The sequence below is a fragment of the Accipiter gentilis genome, chromosome 3, assembly GCF_929443795.1.
Source record: "Accipiter gentilis chromosome 3, bAccGen1.1, whole genome shotgun sequence".
Classification (NCBI taxonomy): domain Eukaryota; kingdom Metazoa; phylum Chordata; class Aves; order Accipitriformes; family Accipitridae; genus Astur; species Astur gentilis.
This window is the reverse complement of record NC_064882.1, coordinates 18671904-18694808: the sequence shown is the minus strand read 5'-3', so window position 1 is coordinate 18694808 and position 22905 is coordinate 18671904. Positions and strand designations below refer to the sequence as shown.

The 22905-nt window shown below is 42.2% G+C and overlaps 1 protein-coding gene across 1 annotated transcript in view; it reads right to left on the bottom strand.

The window, feature by feature from the left end:
- SCFD2 (sec1 family domain containing 2) overlaps positions 1 to 22905 on the bottom strand; it is a 205805-nt gene that overhangs the window by 8594 nt on the left and 174306 nt on the right. The window contains exons 6-7 of the mRNA XM_049831642.1: positions 5639 to 5784; positions 1897 to 2031 (exon numbers count right to left, since the gene is read on the bottom strand). Of these exons, the coding sequence (XP_049687599.1) occupies positions 1897 to 2031; positions 5639 to 5784 (281 nt within the window). The remainder of the gene's footprint in view (positions 1 to 1896; positions 2032 to 5638; positions 5785 to 22905) is intronic.

The window sequence follows — 22905 nt, the reverse complement described above, 5'->3', positions numbered from 1 at the left end:
AATTGGGCAACAATTATCTCAGGCAATTAGAAACACTAACCAAGAAAAACCCAAACCCATTACATCAGGTGAAGGAGCCTGAAGGAAGAAGGAGGAATGGTTCCCTGGGCTAGCAGAGCATCCCAGCTGGACATCAGCCTTCTCTCCAGCTTCGAGCCCACCACTACTGCATTTCCTCAGGATGCTGACGGTTAGAGGGCTCTTTGCTGGCACATGTGTCTGTGTGGAGGAAAGGGAGAGGGGGAGATGGGAAAGCGGGGTGACAGTGGTCAGTGAAAATCTAAAACTGAAACAGAAAGGGGGCAGAGGACCCGTTTGTTCTCAAGGCAGATCACAAAACGCAGCCTTTTTCTCTGAGCAAAGTCAGCAAAACCAACTTCTAATGCCCCACGAGGGCTACCTCTGCCAACCAGGACACCAGCATCAATGCATCTGGTATTTCTGACCAACTAGAAACCTATTAATTTAGCTGAATAACTGCAAAAAGGAAAACACATCAATCACCAGAAACTAGACTGCCATGCAAAGCACTTGGTATCAATGATACCAGGCTCAGATCATCATAAACCACATGTGTTCTAGAGCAGCAGACAAAAGAGGAATCCTTGCAGCAGGGAGGCCTTTTCCTTTCACCTTCCCTAAGCTTCAAAACAAACACACCCACCAGAGCAGCAACTTCTGGATGAGAGGTATCTTTAAAAGTCTGTCCTGGATGAACATGTCTAAGTCCATTACTTACCAAGGCATGCTTATGTGAGTGGGCATTTATATTCAGGTATTGAGGAAGAAATAAAAATAAAAGGAAGCTCATGAAATAATTACAGTGCTGATGGTGCAGTAAGTGGAGAAGATCCTCTCATGTAAGAAATACAGGCTGGTCAGAAACTCATTCGTGCAATAATTGAACACTTGCCAACAAACTAGGCTACAAACTAAAGGTGCAAGCACGGACACATTTGGGAGGTATGTGATGATGCCTATGAAATACTCATCCTACAAAAGGTTCACTTGCTCATCTGTTATATATTCCTTACAGTAGGATATTTTTCTTACTAGCAGAGATGCAGGTGTTTACAGGTACATATTGCCATAATATACTTCATACTCTTACATAATACTATTCAATGGAGAACTCAGGATATGCAGTAAGACAGAGCTGAATGTACAGCATGCTAGCTACTCCACACTTCACCTCTGTAGACATTTAATGAACACTTAGCATAGGCTACTTTGTAAAGCAGGGTAAGCTCTTGTAGAGACTGTCTTAAAACATGCTATGAACATCCACAATGCAATTTTTGACTAGGAAGTATCCTTCCTCCCCACTGCAAGTTGAACCTTACCAAATTATAGAAAAGGCACTGAATATGGAGCCCCTCTGATGACCTTCCTCCCCCGTGAGACCTGACTGTTCATACTTACTTCCCTCCTGTCTCAAGGCTGCTTGGTGTCCTTAAAATCCTTTGATGAGGTGCCTTGCGGAATGCCTTTTGGAAATCCAGGTAAGTTATATGAACTGGCACTCAGTTACCAATTTGCTTGTTGGGTGTCTCTGAAGAGTTCTGAAAGCTATGTGAAGTAAGACTTTCCTTTAGCAAAGCCACATAGCCTCCTCCCAGACATATCACCCTTATTTAGGTGTCCAGTATCACCCTTATTTAGGTGTTCAGTCTGCTCCATTCCTCTTGTTTCGTTCAGCAGGTGCTACCCACTTGTACTGTACCTGCAATGTGGTGCCTCAGGGTATTCCCAGTCCCCCTGCAAGGATTTACCTCTCCTAATCACCCCTTAAGTTCTTCTGAACAATATCAACACAAATACATAAAATCAGCTACTGCCATATGATGCTATGACCTCAGGTAAATCTTACAGATGAGCTTGGGAAGCCTGGTTTACCTTCATGAACATGCTGAATCCAGTTTTAAGGAGATCAGTGAGGCCTGATGACATGTGCTCAATATCAACAGGATCAGGTCGATCAGGATTACAGATCTCTTCCACTACCTGTTTCAGCAGTGGTTTGTAAGAAGCCTGCACAAAAAGAACAACACACTGTGAGTAAAGCTGTTTAGACTTGGTGCAACTGCTCTTCTAAATGTTCTACTTCCATTAAAGGTAACAAAAAAATAATTATCCTAGAGAGAAAACCATTCAGAGAGTTAAAAAATTATCGAAGCAGAGGCAGTCTTTGTGACCTTGACCACAAACGGTGTGCACCATCAAACTGAAAAGACAGGAAGACGGGCACACATTTACTCTGCCCCATGTGTATTATATGAGTAAAGGGAGGCAAGGAAGGAAGGGGGCTTCCAGTTTCTCTGGGATCTTTTTGGAGGTAGTACAGAAAGGGATAGCAATACGGTTGACACGCTGTTGCCCGTCATGCACCCAGAAGATCTCATGCCCTTTGTAATGATTTTACAAACCCTTAAACGGGGATTTTTAGGAGGGGTTGCTTACTGACCAGTCATGCCTTCCCACAGGTGTCAGCACTGAAGCCTGGACATCAGCAGGGCTGGGAAGAGGCCAGCCTGCCTGTTTGTCCCATATGGAAGAGCAGAGCTGAGGAGTCCCTGTTAGTCCTTCAGCTTCTATGGCCAGGGTACTCTACATAACACTTCCACTTGTGGAAAACCTTGAGAAAAATAGGCCAAACCACCCCACCGATATGCACGTCAGAGCTTCAGAGAAGTTAGGGACCAGGAAAAGTGGAACACGTAAAGGTAAAAATAGTCAGCATCCTGGAAGATCTGCTTCCAAAGGATCCACCCTGCACACTCTTCAGGGTCCACAAACCTGTGCTGAATATGAATTAGTAGCCTAGAAATTTCCACATTCCCTTACCAAGGTTTAAACCACTCTGCCATCCTGAAAAAGTTTCCAAGATAAAAATTGTAGGGACTTGTGGAAAGATGCTCTTTAAGGAAAACTTGACCTTACTTGCTTTACAGATGGAGTTTTGTTTTGCTGCTTTCAACTTTGTCCAAACTGCTACAGAACCACAATTGTTTCAGGAAGTGCAACAGTCTTAGAAAATTAGCAGCTTTCAAATTAGCACATTTGTTTGCCTTTGGGACGCCCAGGTATACATCATCCCCTAGATTTCTGAAGGGAATCAAGTGTAACATCATTCATTCTGTAAAAATGACATCTACAAGAGACATCATGCAAGATAAACATAAAAATGGATGGAAAATAAAAATCAAGCTGCTTGGCTTGAAACTAAAATTTTCTGGAGTAATTAAAGAAATGTTTTTCATCCAACACTTTACAGTGAGAAACAAAACTTACAGTTTTTTAATACAACCCTGTCAACGAAGATTTATACAACTCATCTAGTTCTCACAACACGTGCATAATTTTTAATTAAGCCAACAAAGCAAATTACAGCAGACATGAGCTGCAGGATCTTTTAGGATAACATGCCAAGATTTGTGTCAAATCTAGTCACGCAATAAACAACTGTTTGAAAATACACATGCAGGCACGAAACCCTATGTATAAAAATCTGTTTAATATCTTCACAGATGAGGAACAGAAAGACGTTAGGAATTAAATATTTTTGGAGTAGAGAACATATCACAGTTAAACAGAGAGGCTTACAGCATGAAATTAAAGGAAAAATGTTACCTGACTTCAGACAAAACTATGTACTTAAAAGATGTTAAAAATGTGCTATGATTTTTCATGTCTAAATTTTCAGCACCAAAAGTCAGTGCCCTTCAAAATGATCAAATTCAGCTACACAGATACTAAAATGCAGATACTAAGATCACTTACGTTTTTAGGGCTATGATAGATTCAAATATTTTCAAAATCTTTTATGACTTGAAATTCACCTATTATATTTTTAGGGAGTTTTTACTCTATTTTTTGTACACATCCCAAGAGCTACATTGATTTTTAACTCATATAATGAAACTTTTATCAACTTTAAATTTTGCTGGGACACAAACTGTGTTTAAAACAGTTGTTAAAAAAAGTTTGATGGCTAAGGGACACGCCTCAGACAAGATTATAAGGAGAAAAGGAGAGAGAAAGAGAGAGAAAGAAAGAGAACAAGAAAAGGAGAGGAAGGGAGGAAAGGAGGGAGAGAGAGAGACATGGAGGAAGGGAAGAAGGAGGGAAAATATACTTCAGATCAAGATGAAAGGAAAAGAACAGTAGTTACAATATCAGGCAAAATAAATACTCTCCTCTTGCGTGGTTGCTACATGAACTGGTTTGATAACCTGATGAAAACATTTATCATTTTATGTAAGACATATAAACTTCAGTGCTACAAAAAGTCCTTCTAAGAGGCTATCCAATTCCTACTTATCTACAGAAACCTTTATTGAGTCTTAACAAGAAGAGTGGGCTTCCCAGCTCCTGACAGATAAAGTGGAAAAGCACCTATAGGCTAAACCCCTTCCCATAGCATTGAGCTGGGCTGGGAACGCGTATGGCCATGGGAAGGGCACCACTTCTTCAGAGGAGCTAAACTGATCGCACACAACCCGTGTATTAACACCTGCCAGTCAAAAGAGAGGTCCATTTGTAGAGAGCTGTATGTATGATGGAAAAAAACGTACTGCCTGCTTATTTTTGCTACTCTAAACCTCCTGAACTGCCCTCAGCAGAAGGTTGGTCCTAAGCAAGCAATTAAATCCATTGCATAGCCAGATTAGGGGGCTGCAAGGTGTTAATACATCCCTCGCTATGTTCCAGCACTTAGTCCAAAGCAAACAACCTGGGTTACATCCAAAGAACATACTGATGCTAATTACACTTCCAGGAAACTTTTAGAAGGTATTTTCTTATCATCTGACTGATCCCCCACTGAACTGTATTAAACATTTAACAATTTTCCCCATTTCAGACACCAGACTGGTTGTAATGCTAGGAGACTTCAGTAACAGTTTTCTCTACCTTAGTTTTCCAGCGACATATTGCAGCACTCCTGATTTCTGTTCTTACAAAGCAATGCTTAATTTGAACTACATCCCTTTGCTGGTCTACAGCATACTTATGAGTTTGGAAGGATTTTTTTCTGGCTCAAGGCTAGAATCAAGTTTTATGGTCTCTCTCTAAATCACTGTATGTGCTTTCCATTGTAAAACTCTATTTTTAACTGAAAAAGTTAAAACACTTCAGGGGAGATGGAGAGAGAGAAAACTACTGTATATTAGTCCTGATGACCTATAGTAATATCATAGTTCATGTGTTCATATTTAGAAACAAAAAATTTTTCATCTATTTACAAATGGGACTGCCTCTCACATTTATAGGGATGGGAATATAGCTGCTGTATGGATGCGGGTATCCTGCTATGCTATGTCATGAGGGGTCTTAGTCCCAAACTGTCTTGGCCTAGCCCTGCCTTTGACTGGCATTTATGTCATATCACAGTGCCGCAGAGCAAATCCCAAATTTCTTCCTCAGACAATTCTTTGTTGACGTTGACACGGATATGCCTGAGTTTGGATGAAGGACTTGAGGAAGTTCTTGATGATTAGGTCGATTAGAAAATCTATACTTAAATATCTTCCACATGGGTAGAACACATATAAGATTAGCACATCAACAAAATTAGTGCTGTAATTGTGACAGCATCCTAGAGAAATAACATACACAGGGAGAAGAAAGATCCACTTGCCTGGTGGGTGTTGCTGCCTGCAATATGTATGGAATTAAACTGTTTCATGTGCATTCGAGCTCTTGCAATATCCCTGAGGGACTGAAAGATATCATCCACTGCCTCTGTGGCTTTCTGAGATGTCAGGTTCAGAGATGAGTCACAGCCTAAAGAAACAAAAAAACACGGATCTGAGTGAGTGAAAAACTTTCAAGTGTTTTGATAATAAGCAGTAGGAAAAGGATAACCAGGAGGAAATTTTAAATTAGTTTCATCATGTTATATTCTAGAAACTCAGGGGCTTGTTAGACAGCGTGTCCTCAGCATGGCACGAGTCTCTGTAGCTAAGCAAGAAGGCATAAACCCTACACAGCAAGCAAAGTGAACAGCACCTCTCTAACCACATTCGTAACCTAAATCGTACAGCAATTTCATCGGGCCAGGGTATATTTTGCTCTCCACAACAAACAGAAGATCCCATGCTAGCAGACCCCGAAGAAGAGCCCCAGGTGGAAAGGAGCCAGCTGGTTTGCTGGTCTCCTCAGGGTGACACTGCCATGAAGAGGGGAATTGCTCCACAGGCATCGTACGCGGGACCCGGCTGGCAGCCTGCTGACTCCAAATGCATTTCCTAACTTTGCAACAAGACAAATGGGAAGAGTCTGTGCTAAATACAGCGGAAATGATAGCTACACATTGGAAAGAGCTGTATTACTATAAAAAAGTCCTTATTCCTCAAAGTGGCACAGTTATTACTTTTAATGTATTTTTCCAAAGCACTTCTGCTAAGATATAACGCTTATCTTCCACTGAGGGCAAACTCCATTTACAGGACCATGTAAAAGGTCCCTCCAGGTGGCCAGGCAGTGCCTTGGCAAAGAGAAATTCTTAGCCTTGGCTCCATCCCCCTCATCACAGGACCTATATTGCACAGAAGCATTGAAAAAATACTTTCTCAGCTGAGCTGCTGAGGAGAATTAGCCAAGTGAGAGATAACTGGGTCACCTGGTATTTGTATTGCTCTGTCAACACAGCTCTACACCTTTTGACATCTCTGCCTGCCTCTCTTTTCGCTTGACTCCTCATCCCTGTGGCGGAAGATCCACCAAAAAATAACCCTTCTTGCCGCACGCACACACAAACACACACACCTGCTTATCGGCAGTGTCTTCTCCGGGGGATGCTGCTGTAGTGGTTTGTGCATCCATCCCCTGGTCCCACAGTCGGTCCTGCACTGGCAAACCTCTATGTCTGTGCAGAATCCTGCTGAGAGGATGGGGTCGCCCTGCAGGTCCCAGCACCCACCGGCTTGCATCGTGCTGCACCAGCAGAGCCTGGCGCTGAAAACAGGCATCTAAACTGTCGTGAAGGCACCTGGGTTTTTTGAGGGGGGAACTCTGAACAAACTTTTCTCTACGACTGGCAGAGGACAGAATCCTTATGCACTAAAGAAACAACAAAAAAGGTGCTACTTTCAAAATTTACAGGGAATTTGTAATAGCTAATCTGGATCACTCTTTCACATCTTTGCATTCTGTACAGCAGAATATATATAATATATACACGTGCAAATACACTTATAGAGGTCTGAAACTATTCCTACAAGATGGTGATTAGACACTGAGCTTTCATTCGTCTGAATATTATTTGTTGAAAGGCTCCAAGTCAGAGCCTCAGATGGTGCAGCAGAACAGATAAAAAATGACTGTACTTCTGCAGGGCTACATCAAACCAAGCTGCTGAGGATTTATGCCATTACAACCCACAAAGCAACGAAGCGAACACAAACTGGCCCTCGGTGACTCCCATGTTGTAATTCTTAGGCAGACACTCATATATTTTTGGGCAGGCTCTTGATATTATTAAATTTTTTTTAAATGAGTGCAAAATAACTTACAGAAATATTTTTGTTGTTACGTATGTGCAAGATCTGCATGCTCTGATACTCTGATTGACCAAAGTTTACTTTTTCATTTGGCCAAGGAGCCTGCGTGTTGCCAGTGAAACAAACCCCACTCTGCAGCTCATTACCCCACTCCGCTTGTGCTCTTGAAATCAGAGAGATGGCTCCTGCAAGTGATCTTGTGCTGGTTTATGTGCAAGGGAACAGTGTCCAACAGCTGAAAAAAGTGAAAGTGAACACCTCCTGGACAGATGAGGTTAATAAATAAAGTCTGAGGTAACAAATCCTGGCTTATATTTATCACTAGCACAGGCAAAATATTCAGAGATCTTGTATTGTCAGTGTGCTTTTACCCTGCCCATGAGAAAACAGGAATGAGAAAATGGGGCAGTCCCTGTTAGCTCCAAACTCAGAGGCTGTGCTTGTTTAATGGTTAATATTTATAAATCACTTTGCAAATGAAAATCAAAAGAGCCATATCTCATTATTGTATTACTAGATTTTGTCCTCTCCAAGAGACAAGCTTTCTCTGTTTTAGCCACATTAGAGATAACTAATTATCTCTAGCTCCTAGCTAATATAAGTAGCGATATTTTCTTTGTCCTCTCTTCTTCAATCCTTTATCAGCAAAAGCCATTGCTTTTGGCCAAGCCACCTCTGTAATGTTTCCTTTTGCTAGCAAACTCAAGTACCCCATGTTGAACAAGTTCAGGCAAGGTAAAAATCACATCAGGTTTGCTTTGCTGTGCACCCTCTTTTTTTTTTCTTAATTGTTTATTTTCTTGCACCACTTGAAAGCCTTTTGGTTTGGCCCCACAGTTATTTTTCTCATGAAAAGAAATACTTGTTTCCTTCTCCTGTTGGCATCACTTCTCTTTCTCTCTCTTTATTTTAACAAGAACCTTTTGACCAAGAAGTTTCAAATCAGCTTGTCAATTCCCACTTCTGGAACTGCAGGGCAGTTTCCAGTGGACACGGTCTGGCTTTGTGTCTGGGGGACCTCAAGATTCTTCTCACCTTGCCTGGCCCAGGGCATCCCACTTTGCTTTTTGTTACTGGATCAATCTTCTCTTGAGCAATTTCTTGGCAAAGCGCAGCCTCTGTAACGTCACTCACCGCTCTAACCTCATCGCCAGGGAGATGCTGTCTGGAGCTCAGACTTTCCTTTACAGCTTGTGCTGACACACTTATGGGCTGGAGGCCATGGAATCATTCACCCTCACCATCTGTTTATCAGGCCACATTGCTTCATCACCGTCACCAGAACCAAAATGAGAGGCGCGGGAGCCTCGGTGCGCCGGGCTGTGGGCCAGCAGATCCTCACCCTCCGTGTTCAACCGTGCCTCCCGGCAGACCGGAGCATATCTCAAGGAGCACTGGAGCAGGGGCTCAACGTGTGCTTCCAGTCTCCATGGCAGAGCGCGGTGCTGGACCCAGTCTGGGAGTCACTGGGAGTCAAAGCTCTGGTCCAGTGCCAGTTTCAGTTTAAGGCTGACCAGACGAGGGAAAAGAGGCATACTTTCAAAGGTTTCTCTAAAACGTGGCTTCCTTAGGACTTCTGATCAAGAAACGTCACATCTGGGGATGTCACGGCTCTCTTTTTCCAGCCTGACGTCCACTTCTTTTTTTAAATGAAAATTAAAAAAAAAAAGTTTTCTTTGCAATCCCTTATTGTTGAAATTAATAACAAAACCACAGGTTCTCTGAAGGCTGCTGCCTACCTGTCACACTGCAGTAAATTTGAAGAGGGGAGCTGGGTTTCTCTGCAAGCTGGAGAACAACAGAAGTTTGTGTTGTACAAATGGCAGGCAGCTACAAATCACCTCCCGTTCACACCTTCCCTGTGAATGGGGCTGTGTGCGCATATGGAGAGCAGAACACAATCCCTCTTCTCTGCCCGCTTCATGCTACCAAGAAATCTGTTCCTTTTGCAACAATGAAGAGGTGGAATACATTAGCTGCTGCACAGCTCATGTGCTAATTAAAACAACTCTTCCTGTTACTGTTTTTTCAGGGGAAGTTAAATGGCATTTGGAGAGCATGCTGAATGAATTCCCTTGAATCCCAAGCCCTATTATACAGGGGAAAAGGCATTTAAATGAAATTTGGGGATTTCCTGACCGACTTGAAGAAGCCCAGTTGTGGAAAAAAGAAAATCACTGTTAACCAGCATAGGACTAAAGATTCTGAAGCACGTATCCGAGCTCTTGATGTTATCCCAAGTAGAACACAACCCAGTTCTGTGGTAAGTGGTCCCCGACGTCACTGATAATGCTTCTGTTCTGCTTCCATCCACTTGCACCGAATTTGAGGAGTGAGACTGTCAAGAGCTGCATTCAGTGCCTAACAGGATGAGGCTACTGCCCCTTATTTTTTATCTACTTTTGAACTTTTTCATCAGAGTGAGCACATCACCTCTTAAGCTACCCATCTACATAACCATTAGAACCAGAACTAAGCCATTTTCACAAGAAGCTTGAAAAGAGGAGAATGGAGATGCTTTTCTCCACAGTTTGGAGTGACCCATAAACTAAACTGGACCAGTTTTTGCACCGATTTCTGAAAAAGGAAGGAAGATGCTTTAAGACAAGGACACAGACATTGTGAACCCATGAGATCTGTAATTATAAAGTGGAATGTGATTGATTATTCCCTCCCTGAATGCAACAAATGAGAATTTCAGACCTGTATCAGAAAACCTTTCACTGTGCTTTGTCTCTTTTGGTATGTGGTCCAGGAGTCATAAACAAACTTGTTCTTTTTTTAAAGCAGTATGATAATTATTAATACTTTGTGAAGGTCTTTGATACTTCCAAGACATCACTGAAAGGCTACAATTCTTACAAAGTTAAAAATTTAGGAAAGCTGAAAGTTCAGCAGTTTACGCTGTTTTATTGGTATTAACTTAGGCTCTCTCTACCTTAGGCTCTCTCCATAGCCCATTTACAGAAAACCTGCCCATGTACAATATAAAGCCTGCAAACCCTGGAATGGAAGTGGCAGAGTAGCCAAGCTGTTTTGGAAGCACACACTGAAGCATGGGCTAAAACAGAAAACTGGTATTTTGAAGAAGAGGAAGTCCAACATTATGCAAGCTATTTTCTAGATATGCAGAGTTAATTTGCTTGTCAGCAAAAGACTGAGGAAGAACAGAGATACAGGGTGCCTTGAGGGTCAGAACTCAAAATACAGCACTGTGATATTAAACTAATGAAAATCTTCTATTTTTATACTTTGGATGATAGCATAGCAATGAGGGCCCTTCTTTTTCTAGCAAATAAATCTAACAGCATACATATGTATACCCACAGCCATATGTTTTATAATAGTTTCAATATAGTCATGCATTAAGATTGTTATGAAAAAGTAGGTACGAATGCATATGGTTACACAGACCACGGCTGGTTTTTGCAAGGGAAAAAAAAAATGTGTAAAAACCCAAACTAGGACGAAGTTTGTGTGATTCTCCTCTCACCTTTCTTCCTGATGGATTCTGCCATGCTTTTGAATGTTTATTCTTAAATCTGATTTGCATTAAATTGTGCTGTCTGCTGCATCTAGAAGGGAAGCTGGTAAGCGAGTGTAACGCTGTGGGACAAGGAAGGATGGGCCAGAATACAAGACATCTGTCATTTCCCAATAGCAACATCAGCAGAAGGTGAAAAATGAGAATTGACTCCATTTTAGTTTGGGGGATTATGGAAGAGAGGTGCATTCCCCAGCCCTTGAGAAGAGAGCATCCAGAGGGGACAGACACAGTGGTGCCTGTGGCAGCAGCCTCCCTGCAGCACACGGCAGGTCCCTACCCCTGGGGACGCAGAGGGTCCTGCTCTGCGCTCGCTCGCTCCTCCGCATCCCCAGCCAGAGTGTGTGCGGCGCTGGCTGGGGCAGCCACGTCTGTGCTGCTGGCAGCGAGCAGCGAGCCTCTGGGCAACCTTGCAAGGCTGAAGGCCAAGTCAACACTACAGTGGGCCGAGTTCAAAACAGGGCTGGGTTTTCTGACACTAGCGAGTGATTTGGGTGCTACGGCTTGGGTTAGAGGAAAAGAAGGGTAAAAAGAAACAGGGGAGAAGCTGAAACATTTTTCAAAATGGTATCTGCTGTTCAAAGGTGAATTAAAATCCCAAGAAAATAGGCACTTAGTAAAAAAATACATGAAAGTTATACAAGAAACAATCCAGGTTCATTTTGCTGGAGCCCTGGCAAAGCAATGTGTCGGTGCTGCTGGCACAGAGGGGCAGGAGCTTGTCAGCTGGGGAAGGGGCAGGCGCAGAAACGCAGAGATAACCTGTCCTTACCCACAGACTCAAGACATTCTTGCTCCATTCCCTACCAGCAACCACAGCAGATTTCTAAGCCGTTGTCCCGATTCAACTCCTTTTCTCACCCCCCCCTTCCCTCCCCGCCTCCTGCGATGGCCCCTTGCTCCAGTCATGCCTCAGCCCTTCGTTGCATCTGGGAGCCTGAACTCCACTCGGACCGCACCACTGCAAAGCCACTCCATCCCTACAGCCCTCCTCGGGAGAGGCAAGTTATTTGTGCACCAAAGGTGAAGAGGTCGAAACTCCACCAAGGCGTCCGAGAGGTTAGTATCACAGCCAGGGAGGGAACTCAGGGTGTCCCAGCCCTGGACTCGATCAGCCCTTCAGCCAGTCTACACAGCACCGAATAACAGACTGCAAACGCTAGCAGGCAGAAAGTTAAACAGAGGGGAGGAGGAAAGCAAAGAATAGCAGTATCGTCCTGGTTTTGGCTGGGATAGAGTTAATTTTCTTTCTAGTAGCTGGTATAGTGCTATGTTTTGGATTTAGTGTGAGAATAATATTGATAACACTGATGTTTTCATTTGTTGCTAAGTCGTGGTTAGACTACGTCAAGGATTTTTCAGCTTCTCATGCCCAGCCAGCAAGAAGGCTGGAGGGGCACAAGAAGTCAGGAGGGGGCACAGCGAGGGCAGCTGGCCCAAAGTGGCCAAAGGGCTATTCCATACCATGGGACATCACGTCTAGTATATAAACTGGGGAGAGTGGGCCGGGGGTGTGGATCACTGCTCAGGAACTAACTGGGCATTGGTTGGCAAGGGGTGAGCAATTGCATTGTGCATCACTTGTTTTGTATATTCTAATTCTTTTATAATTATTATTGTCATTTTATTATTATCATCATCATCGTCATCATTTTCTTTCTTTCTATCCTATTAAACTGTCTTTATCTCGACCTATGAGTTTTACTTTTTTTCGATTCTCTCCCCCATCCCACTGGGTGGGGAGAAGTGAGCGAGCGGCTGTGTGGTGCTTAGTTGCTGGCTGGGGTTAAACCACAAGCATATGGGAAAAACATTAGAAAAGGGAGGGAAAATGGATACAATGTTAAAAATCAAAGAAGAATCTCTTTCTCCCTCAATTGTTAGCAACATCTGCTTTGAACCTATTTGAAACCAAGGTTTGCATGAAGGGTCACTGTAGGGCTCCAGCTGAGGTCTGAAACTTCAGAATAAATCAAAGGGATTATCTGCAAAGCCACACAACAGAGAATGTCAGCTCTGCGTTTCTATAAATGTCATTTACGATCTGATTGGCACATGGAGAATGAAAACACAGCGGTGCACAGGGATGCTCCAGGGCAGTCACCAGCACAATGCAGCCCAAGTGGAAGTACGGATGTGGTGTCTGTGATGGGAGGAGGGAGGGTCTGATCCACCGCCAGGGAAACCACCGAAGCTAGTATTGCGACTGGCAAAGGTGCAATTTGTCCTTTATTTTAATCACGACAAACATCTCCCATTTGAGAGAAAAGCCAAGGATGTTTTTTTAAAGAGTAACTAAATTTATAATCCTAAATCTCCACTTCAGCTTTTAAATAAGCATTCAAAGTTTAGCAGTGCTGAGCATCCAGGGGTTGCACGTGTATGTCTCCATGGGCAGTTCAGCACAGATCTGACATTTATTATATAGGGGCACATCCTGCGATCTCTGGAGCTCGCTGGGGAGGCATGGCAAGAGCCAGCAGTGTGCTTGGAAAGCTTGTTGTTGGCCTCAAGTGTAGGAACCTCTTCTGGAAACTGCTCTTTGGCATGCAAGGCGCGCACAGCCCGCATGGCTAAGTACTTCACTGGATCTCAAGCTCTGAAGCTGCATGCATAAAAATCTGGCCACTTACCTACATGACTAAATATGGATTTGAGACCTACCTTTGGAGAGTAATTTTTTTTTTTTTTTTTACATTTTGGCCTCAATATCAGTCATTTGGACGTTTCTATTTTACGGGAATATTTTATTGCCGCCTTCTTGGCAAAATTCAACTGCACAACATGTAATATCAACTTTTATGAAGCACTGCAAACTCAGTACTGGAGGCTCTCAAGTTACATGAAATTAAACCTGTCAATTCAGAGAACAATTACAGAGAAAAACTACAGCACTTACTAGAATAAATTACATAAATTAATTGCAGGAGGAATTTAAGTTAGGCTCAGATGTGCTTTCTGAAGGAAGTTAATGTAACAAATTCATTAGGGAACCATTCAGTTGCTCCCTCAAGTAGTCCATATCTTAATTAAAAAACCACACATGTTAATAAAGCAATGGTAAATGCCCTGTAAGTCTAATAAGGCCTCCCAATAATGTTCTTGCAAGAACTTCGTAAAACTGCAGGTTTTACTAAACAATATAGAGCTTTATGAACATACCACCCTAGGACCCATACATTCAAATGTCCTCAGTCTTTTGCAAGTTATTCTCAGCTAACCTCCTTTTGTCTACAGACTGGTGGCTGCACTTTGGCAAGGACAGATTTGTGCTCCCATCAAGGACTTTCTTGCTATTCACGCATCAGGCAACACCCTTCAGAGATGCTTTGAAGTTTCACCCTCGGCTCTGCTGCCTCTCACCTACTCCGCAAGGTACTCCAAGCGGTACCACGCATGTTCCAAGTGGTACCACGCATGTGACGGACAAACAGTACATTGGGAAGAGGGACGAGGCTCGTGTCCAGCCAGCAGTGGGTGAGGCAGCAAGTACTACCAGTACGGCAAAGCCTCCTTGACCAGCGTGCACCAGAAGAGAGGACACGTTGCATGTGTGAAATGGTGTGGCTGTCCTCCTTCAGAACAGCCGGCATGGTGGGACACGGATGGGACCCTGCCACTGCCTTTTCTAACGTACCCAGTCAGGACCCCATAGCCCTGCTTCTTCCTTTCATTCTCCAAGCATCTGCAAGCTCACGTTGTGCAAGAGACCACCTGGAGCCAGACGAGCCTTCGTTCAGGCTACGGCCTTGCTTGTGCTCAGGTGGCACTGTTAATGCAGCACTTCACGCTACTGGGGCTGAGGAACATCGTATGCAAAGAAAAGTGTTCCTAAGCAACTGTGCTTAAAGCCTTCATAAAGGAACACCCCAATGGCCTGTTTTGTCTCTGCACTATGAAGCAGCAGGGCAGGGACGAAGCTCATATAGAAGTCCATGGAAGTCTAGATGCTCTACCCACTTGGCCCCAGAGGGCAACCTCAGGAAAACATGGCAAGATCTGTAAATGTCCTTATTTTTATAAAACTTTTGTTCCTTATGTTGATTACAAGGAATCATGCTTTTAAAATAACAACAAAGTGAAATAAGTCCTTTAGTATTTTTGTTTAATTTTTCCATCTTTTTTTAGCATGGACAATGGAAACGAATAAGAACAATGTTTTTTGCATTAACGGTCCAATTTGATTGTATGTTCCTCATACTGCCAAGTCAACCTTGCAGACATAATTGGAAAATGCTTCTTTCTGAAAACAACTGTCCTACCTAGAATTTTTAAAAATGCATGAAACTGATTCAACTGATGCATCTAAGAATGATAGTAATGGAGAAATATCCAAGAGACATTCTCTTTCCCAATTTAAGTTCTGAGCCAGAACCAGAACTCATGGTGTCATTAAACTGGTGAAGGCAGCTTTGCACAATAACATAAATGTATAGAAATATAAGATCACAATTAAAACTAATAGTTGTAATCTATTTAACAGCTACTGAAGCAAGACAGGAACAGTGGTGGTGATTAATTGGAAATGTATTGGAAAGTGTGGGATCTAGGCATGACATAAATGGTATAAAATAAGGGGTGGATACTGTCCTGGTTTCAGCTGGGATAGAGTTAATTTTTTTCCTAGTAGCTGGTACAGCATGATTTGGATTTAGTGTGAGAACAATGTTGATAACACACTGATGTTTTAGTTGTTGCTAAGTAGCACTGATCCTAAGTTAAGTATTTTTCAGTTTCCCATGCTCTGCCAGCAAGCAGGTGTACAAGAAACTGGGAGGGAGCATAGCCAGGACAGCTGACCTGAACTAGCCAAAGGGATATTCCATACTATAGAACATCACGGTCAGTATATAAACTGGGGGGAGTTGGCCGGGAGGGTCAGATAGCTGCTCAGGCATCGGTCAGCGGGTGATGTGCAATTGCATTGTGCATCACTTGTCTTTTCCTGGGTCTCATTTCTTTTTGTTATATCCCACTTCATTACAATTATTATTATTATTAAAATATTTTATTTTAGTTATTAAACTGTTCTTATCTCAACCCACGAATTTTACTTTTTTTCCTGATTCTCCTCCCCATCCCACTGGTAGTGGGGTGGACTGGCCGAGCAGCTGTGTGGTGCTTAATTGCTGGATGGTGTTAAACCATGACAAACAGGAAGACAAAAATAATGACATTTTAATGCTATGCATAAGTATCTATTTAAAAAGGCCTCTTCACCCAGTATGATACACAACAGGTGAACAGCCATCTGAAAACTGACAAGGATACTAGGCACTTAGGCTGCATTCAGTGGGCTCTACTTAATAACAGATAATAGTTGCAATTTTATTTCCCCCCCTTATATGAATTAACAGAATTATGGTACATCCTTCAACTACCTTTTGCTTTAAATTCATAACTGTGCTCAGAATAATTTCTTTGTTTCTGTTTAAAAAATGTCACGGCTTACCTTCTAAAATTAAAATTAAACTATAAAAGGATTAAGTGTTAGCCAAAACACTAGAAGTTTGTTTTCCAGGAGACATAGCATGAAAGAGATAAAAGCTAAATGCCAATCCTGTATTAATCTACATTGCTATGACAGTTTTGATGCTAACAGGAGGTAGAAATACACTATAACAAGTTTACGAAGTTCATGGTAATAAGAAAAGGAGCTGTCAAACAAAAATATCACAGATTTCAAGTTCTTGTAATATTTGAAATTCGAGCATGAAAATCTGCAAAACGACACACCATTTTTGATACATTTTATTTACTATTCAGCTAGCATTGCACTATCCAACTGGAAGAGAAATGAAAGAAAGACTAAATGCCATGCTCAGTGTAATTATGACAGAAAACAAATGTATAACAATAAATTCTCTGAAGTGCTAAAGTTAATCTAGGACATTAGAGTTTAAAGCTTAACTGCAATTTTAGAAGAAAAATACATTGTTTGAGCTGCACCATGCTCAATTCTGAAATCCTGGTTACAGAGGGCATTCGGGTGTGCTTAAGCATATGTAAAGTCTCACCGAAGTCCAGCCAGAATACCTTCAACCTTATTTTAGCATCCCAACTCCCCAGGAAAGAGAAATCCTACTACTCTACTTTTACTATAGGGAAATCATTCATCTTAAAATAAAATATGCAAAGTGACTGTAACCAAGAATAACACCCAGCACAAGTGGACATTTCATGGTAATTCCCCTGGTGACGTTTAATTCAAATTTCAATGAAGTGTCTTACAGGGCTGCCTTTTTCAAAACACATTTCGTTGACACTACCAATGATACATATATTCACAGTATATGTTAATGACAGAAAAGGTGAGTATTCCCATTTTGTGGCTAAATTTCAAACAAGATTTGGAAAGTTTATAGCCATGAACTGGTAGATGGATGATCTTGTAAATCACCACCCAGCAGCTCAGGCACATGCTCAGGAGCTGCCTGGTACTGTGTGCCCACAGGACCTCTGTGGACTTAGCTGGCTCCATCAGATGATGCTACCGCCTAAATAAAAACCTAACTCCAAGCTTGGTTCAGAGCAGGTTTGCTGAGGGAACGACAAGGATGACTTACTGTGTAGCCTGCTGGGCACAAGCTGATCAGAAGAGAAAGTCAAGCAGCACATCTCCCAGGGGCTACAGGTGTTAGGAGGGAGAAGGAAGGGTTTCCTTTTTTCTATACTATCAAGCACCTGCCAGCGCATTAGAGAGGACAATTTCCCACCTGGCAGATCACACAAGACTTTCTCTCTTCCTTCCATCAGTAGTGCAAGAATTTCAACGTGCTCTGCCTCCCCAAATGTAGCACGCAGCTGCCTATGGTGTGTGAAAATGTTAATGATGCTGAAAACCAGAGAAATGTGGCTCGTGATGCTCTGCTGGAGACTGGGGGTTGTACAGGGCAAGGACCATTTTATACTTTTTTTGCTCCTTCCTTCTCTGAAAACAAGCATTGACACTGGACACTGGGGATAAAACAGGGTAAGGGCAGAACAGCTGTTCTTCTATCCTGCAAGTGAGGATAAGTGAAGTGTAACAATTTCCAGAGAAAAAGAACATAAATGTTTATTGTAAAAAGGCTTCATTGCATAACACAAAGGAAAACTTTTAAACATATAATATTGAAAGCAACAGCCACAATTGTCCACACTGAAATCGGGAATTCTACTTTAATGGCAACCTACCACAGTGCAAGTTGTACCTGACCAAGGGCAAAAGGACTAGAAACTGGAACGCTGAAAATTTCTGCATTTACACCATGACAACTCTTGGCCCTTACTGGAGCTGTTTTGCCCTGCTACCGGTGGTACCATGCACGTAAATGAAGGGTTACCTCTCCCTGGTGTCCTGGCGTCACCAGGGGACACCTCCGGCAAGGGGCTGGCTGGGGCTGCGGGAAAGCTGCTGCAGACTTGTGCTCTCCCAGTGTAAGAGGCTTAGCATCCCATTGCACATTAGAGAGGAAAATGGGTAGCAGGCAGCGAATGGGTGGTAAAGGAGCTGTGCGTGCATCCCTCAGCTGGTCACACGTGTGCTACCTAGGCAAGGGGTGTATATAGGGCACAGATGTCCATATTCTGCAGGCAGACGAGAAGTTACGCCGAAGCACATCCCTCTCAAGCCCTTCCATCACAACCGATGGCGATCATGGCAAGGAGCATGTGTGGTTTAAGCCACGCACAGCATCCACTTTGTGTTACCAGCTCGATTGTATTGCATGCTGTGCATACAACAGACTCTCTGGAGACAAACCCCTGTCTCTGGTGAGTCACTGTATTGATCTGCTTAACAAATGACCTGATGTGATGTTACTGTGTTTCATATCTTCCTCTGCAGAATACACAGAGAAAAACTGCCACCGTTTGTACAACTAACCATCTATCTGCAAAGCACAACGTTGTACACGTGGGCTTGGGATGCCTGAGTCAATTTTTGAAGCTATGAATCGTAAACAATTTAATTCTAGTACAAAACCAAGAGATATTGTCTGTCACCTTACCAGAGTTTGACATTAGAATCCTTTGCATGTAGATAAAAAGGTAGATGATAGTTTAGCCTGCAGCACGGGCGATTATGTTATTTGGAATAAGCATTATGTCTCTGATGAGATTAGGAAAACCGTATTTTGCAGAGGCATTTGCTCTTCATGAATCTCATGGAAATATATATGCAAAACCAGTATTACATTTGGAGTCAGAGATAAAACAGGAGAGTTCTTGTCAAATTTCTCTCTTCAGCTTTGGTTTAAGTGGTTGTTTATATTTTTCATCACCTGCTGTAAAACTATTTCATTTGAAATCATCGCTGGAGTAGTGTCTCAAAAGATAACTCATCTTGTTTTGGGAATATTTCACATCTCAGTGAGAATAACATCCTCTAAAAAGTACCTTGACAGAAGATTTTTTTCTTTATGAAAGCAGAAAACACTGACTCATCTAAATGATTTAAAAGTCTTCCTATGTTCATCCGCTCTTATAATCCACCGAAACTGTGCACTGCACTTTGCAGAGATCATAAGAATACAGCCCAGTCCAAACATCTAACAATTTGCAGTTAAACAAGAAAAGGCATCCAAGTAAAAAGCAAGGGCAGAAAGAACAATAATAAAGCAATAAAAAATGCAAGTTAGAAAGAAACCACTGCATAAATTATCCCACTTTATGTTAATTTTAAAACTGAAATTACTGTTATACAAGAGAGAAGACACAGACTGCATAAAGTGTACTTTGGGTGAAAAGCAAAAGAGAAGAAGTGAGGCTGCAGAAAGGATCTGAAAGAGGAGAGAAGGAACCCTACTATGGGAAGAGAGACCAACGTGGCACTATTTGTTTTCGAAGGATGAACAATGACACCATGTGCCAAGCCACCCCTGCCTCCGAGTACATTGGTGTTGCAGCTGGCCGCTACCAAGACACAGCAGATCCCTGCCTACGAATAACACAAAATTATACAATTGATGCTCATTTTTATTCTTTTTCTTGTCTATTAACTAGAATGCACACTGTAGTGCAGATGGGAAGTATCAGTCAGTGAAGAAAATGATCAGCAGTACAAGCCGCAAGCACATGTATAGAGGGAGGAAATATCCTAGAGTATTAAGTGGAATAAACTCATATTCATAAAACAGATAATAATTCATAATATGTGCAATAGATAAAAAAGATGCTGGCAGAGGCCTCAGTTTAGCAGAAAATGTAAACACACATTCAACTTACGAGGTGTGAGGGGATGAAGTTAGGCCAGTGCTTAAGTGCCTGGTTGAATTAGGGTTAAAGTCTCCAGTTTAAATTCCGAAATAACTCTGCTATTTTAATTAACCAACAATTGAATGGCTTGTAGAGTTGGTCTAGAATGTTTCTTAAGCACTTAAGAATTAACATTTTTTGCCTTTAAAACAAATGGAAAACATTGTAAGCTTTGGTGAAAACACAGCTTTTAACACAGGCTTGAAGAAACAACAACTGATAGAAAATGCCTGGCATCTGTAGTCATTTCCATTTAGTATAAATTGTTAATGTTTCCAGGAAAAAGAAATAATGAAAAACACTCATAATGTTGTAGCCAGGTTTCAACACCTGCTTATTTATTGTGGCCAAAAGAATGAGGATAACATAATCTATGCTTCAAGCATATGGCAGAAGCATAGGGATTTTTTTAATTAAATTGTGCCTGCCTAAGAATGAAAGAGGACATGTAATTTCAAAATTAGCTGGATTTTTTGTGTTTGTTTGTTTAGGAAACAAAGACATTAGCAAATGCAAGCAACCAGTCAAGCCTAAAGGACTGACGGCAGCAACTTCGCCATGAGGCTGACCTGTGGCAGCCCGATGCTGTTCACTGCCAGGGGACTGGGCAAGTGCAGCTCAGAGGCACTGTGGCTCCAGACCACCAATGACTGTCATCTGCAGGGTGCTCGTACAATGGCAATTGTATAACTGCAATAGAAATATTTATAATAATATATCTAAGCTAATAGGCTGTCAAATGATCATTAGACATAGATGCACTGCCATGGGTATGTACCACATGTAAATGAAGGCTGTGGAGGAGAGGAGGAGACTCCTGAGACTCCTACCGTAACCACGTTTCATTTCAGAAGGGGAAAATATTGACTAATTTTGGTCCTGAAGTCCTTATACCAGCTTGTGACCGCTAATCGCAATGAATAATTAAAAAGGGAAGAATTATATGAAGATGTAGTTGTGAATGTAAACACTGTGAAAAATCACATCTACAGCTTTTTCTCCTGCATGCAAATTCAACCTCGAACCTGACTGAACCTTTCACACTGTTACATTCCCTCATTCACTACTAATTATAATTAATCGGGACTGCATTCATAATGGTTCGTTAATTTTCCTTGTGTGGTTCTTTCCTGTACAAAACCACTCAGAGAAGGAAAGACACCTCACACTTCCATGAAGATCTTGAAACCGGAAGAATGGCCTCATTTCCCCCACTTTTAATCTTTTAGCCAAAGGACTGGTGAAACTGGTGAAAGAAAAGTTTAGGAATAAGCCAAGAAATTGTAAAAAAAACAACCCATGTCAGAAAAACTGTGAGTTATCTGCTTCCTTGATGCATTTGCTACTGACCAAGTTGTTTCTCACCCTTCCCTGATAAGTTGGTGGTACATTTGGAGACATACATGCTGCCCTCTGTAGCTAATTTCTGATTGCTACTTCACCTCCCTTTTTAAGCTGCAGAAATGGAGAATTCTGAAAACAAACCAGCACAAACAGCACCACTTCCAGTCATGCTCCTCTTCTCCCACTGAATATATATCTATTTTCTTCAAAGCTTTGTCCCTGTGCAACAAAGATGTGTAAAAACCAACCCCTGCCAGCTCGCCTGCCTTCTCTTCTGGCAGCTTTGAGCACAAAGTACTTTGTCATCAGTTATCTTCTGCTGGCCGTCATTGAAAAACTGTACCATATTTTCACAAGAGAGATGGAAATAAGGCAAACACCTTGCTTTAAATTATTTTATACTGTTGTCTCAGCTGAAAATGTTACTTGACTCGGTGCATCGACAAAGAGTGGCTCTGCACATTTGCAATGCTGTGTTTTATGCTGCCCTCTGAGAGAGGTACCTGGGGCACTGAAACAACTCAGCAGGAGAAGCATCAGCAAGGGTCACCTGGCAGTACTTGCTCACGTGTTTCTGTTGCACGATGCCCGTCTGACATGGCGAATGCAAACAAGTTTCCCCTTTCACTGCAGAAGGATGGTGGTTGTGGTGAGTTACCACAGGTGGCCTAACTTTTAACATCAGCTCCCACAGTTAGGCCACACCAAATTAAAAATGCAGAATATAGTCATATGCCGAGGTATAGATGTGACACTAACAACTGACTAGAGAGCAGATGCAGGGGTCCTGTGAGGAGATTGGCCTTAAAAGTCCCCACCATCTTAGCCTCAGGCCACAGCTACCTCCCCTGCTCCCAACTAGGTCAGTCAATAAACTGCAGGTACCTGGAGGAAGACAAACCATGGAATGGCAGAGGAGATACGGATTCAAAAAACCAGCCCTCTTGTCACCTCCTGGGCATTGGGTCTGATTTTATTAAATTTATTTATTACCAGAATTCTGCTTGGTCATTTTCTCTTACCTGATTTGGAAGTAGCCCTAATTATTTAATGTCCCTATCTGCTTTGGTGGAAAACAGCGGTGAAATGTTTCTCTATTGAGATTCAGCCTGTACAACAAGAAACCCCATATGTTGGTGTCCAGATCCGGTTCTGTTCCTCAGCATTAATGTAAACCTGCCATTTTTTATAAAGGTCTTGCTATCCCTTATCTGCTTGGAAATACACCCATGTACTGCCTGCATTCTCTGCTGGCTCCTTGGTAAGTATGGTGGCACC